Below are 1,527 nucleotides of genomic sequence, written 5' to 3'. Positions count from 1 at the left end.
GTTCATTGAATCGGCATTTGAGGCCTTCGAGTTACAATCACACGAATTCCTCGTCATCACGGGATTCGAAAGCGAGGTCTGCAAAGCGTATGCTAAAAAATTAGGCCTCAAATTACCGGTCTCCATCAACCCCGAAATTGGACAAAAAAGTTTGATTGCGACTGTCCTACGGGGCACACTCGGCTTGTCCTCCATGGACCGATCAAGATCAACATCAAAGCAAGCTCTTTTAGCTGAACGGTAGGTAGACTGATCGGCAATTAATGGGAATAGCTTAATTTATACATGTGCACTCACTTGGTGGACGCGCCTGAAGATTTTCTCCACACAGCGGGCAGGGTTGTTTGCCGCAGCAATAACGGTGATATGGAAGTCGATCACGTTGAAACCACCAATCAGCAGGGTCAGTTGGTTGGCGAGACAGACCACAGGGAACAGCGTCGTTTGACGTCAAACGCCACCGTGGTTGTTTGCGGTTGCCATCTAACACCAGAGGCTTGTTGTCCTGTGCACTAGTTGAATTTTGACGCAACATCAGCTCGCTTTGTACAATCAGACGCTTCATGCACACGGCAGCCTTACGCGGATACAGCAGCTTCAGTTAGTCAACCAACCGATCAAGTTGCTTGTGCAAATGCTCTATTGTTGATGGATCTGGCTTTGGAACCAGAGATAAAGGCACTCCTTCCTCCGGTAAGTTATATTCGGCAAGCCACCTCTGATGGATTGGAAATTGACCTAGACACTGCATGTCCGATCAATCAACTTACCGCATGGGAACGAGTGGCCTCTGAATCCTGAAAATAGGTGTACACAAGGCAGCCACATTGATTGGTAAAATATGCACGTGCAGGTTCCGGCCGAGGTGTTTACTGTGTGAGAACATTTGGGGGTTTGTACCACAAACTGACTGTTACTAACAACGGGCTTCTCACCTTGAAGCGATCTGTCTGCTTGTATAACAGATTTGGCGTGCATATTCCAATGCACGCCTGAGAACCTGATTAACGGCGTATGTCGTAAACCGGGAAACCACACGTAGAACGTAGATGTCTCCCTCCCGAATTTCTCGACGGTCACAACAATAAGTGGTGTGCATTTCATATTCCCGCATTAGCCATTCGCTGTGATGAGCGACCTTCAGAACGGCATGCTCCAGGCAATCTGAGTGATGCACGCGCCTTTTCAAACGCCCGTTAGCGTTCTCCAGGCAACTGTTGGTCACATTTCCAAAATGCACCAACCCACGTTGTGCATGAACGGCCCACTTTCGAGTGATGTAGAGCCAGTGGGTAGTCAAATAAGAGACAAAACTGGGATCTGTTCGCCTCAAGATTTGCAAATTGTGGCGAAATCTACGGGATTAGTGTTTGGTGCACAGTCACTTTCTCAGCTGCATTATCAGAGCGAGCCATGCGGTGGAATATGTGTCGACTGTGGTTGGTAATTGTCTGCAAAAGTTACACCAGAGCTATGAAACATACGTGCTTTCGGATGTCTTGCAGTGCGTGAAAATAGCACAGCATT

At 47.9% G+C, this 1,527-nt stretch overlaps 1 protein-coding gene across 1 annotated transcript in view; it reads right to left on the bottom strand.

Annotated features, from left to right (window-relative positions):
- The window catches only part of T265_00996 (hypothetical protein), a gene marked incomplete at both ends in the record, with an annotated part of 10,361 nt that extends 9,691 nt beyond the window's left edge, over positions 1–670 (bottom strand). The window contains one exon of the mRNA XM_009164911.1: positions 298–670. Coding sequence (XP_009163175.1) covers positions 298–565 — 268 coding nt within the window. The remainder of the gene's footprint in view (positions 1–297) is intronic.
- Positions 671–1,527: the final 857 nt, after the last annotated feature.

Source organism: Opisthorchis viverrini (genome assembly GCF_000715545.1).
Source record: "Opisthorchis viverrini unplaced genomic scaffold opera_v5_10, whole genome shotgun sequence".
NCBI classification, from domain to species: Eukaryota; Metazoa; Platyhelminthes; class Trematoda; order Opisthorchiida; family Opisthorchiidae; genus Opisthorchis; species Opisthorchis viverrini.
The sequence above is the reverse complement of the archived record's forward strand: the minus strand, read 5'-3'. Positions and strand labels throughout refer to the sequence as shown.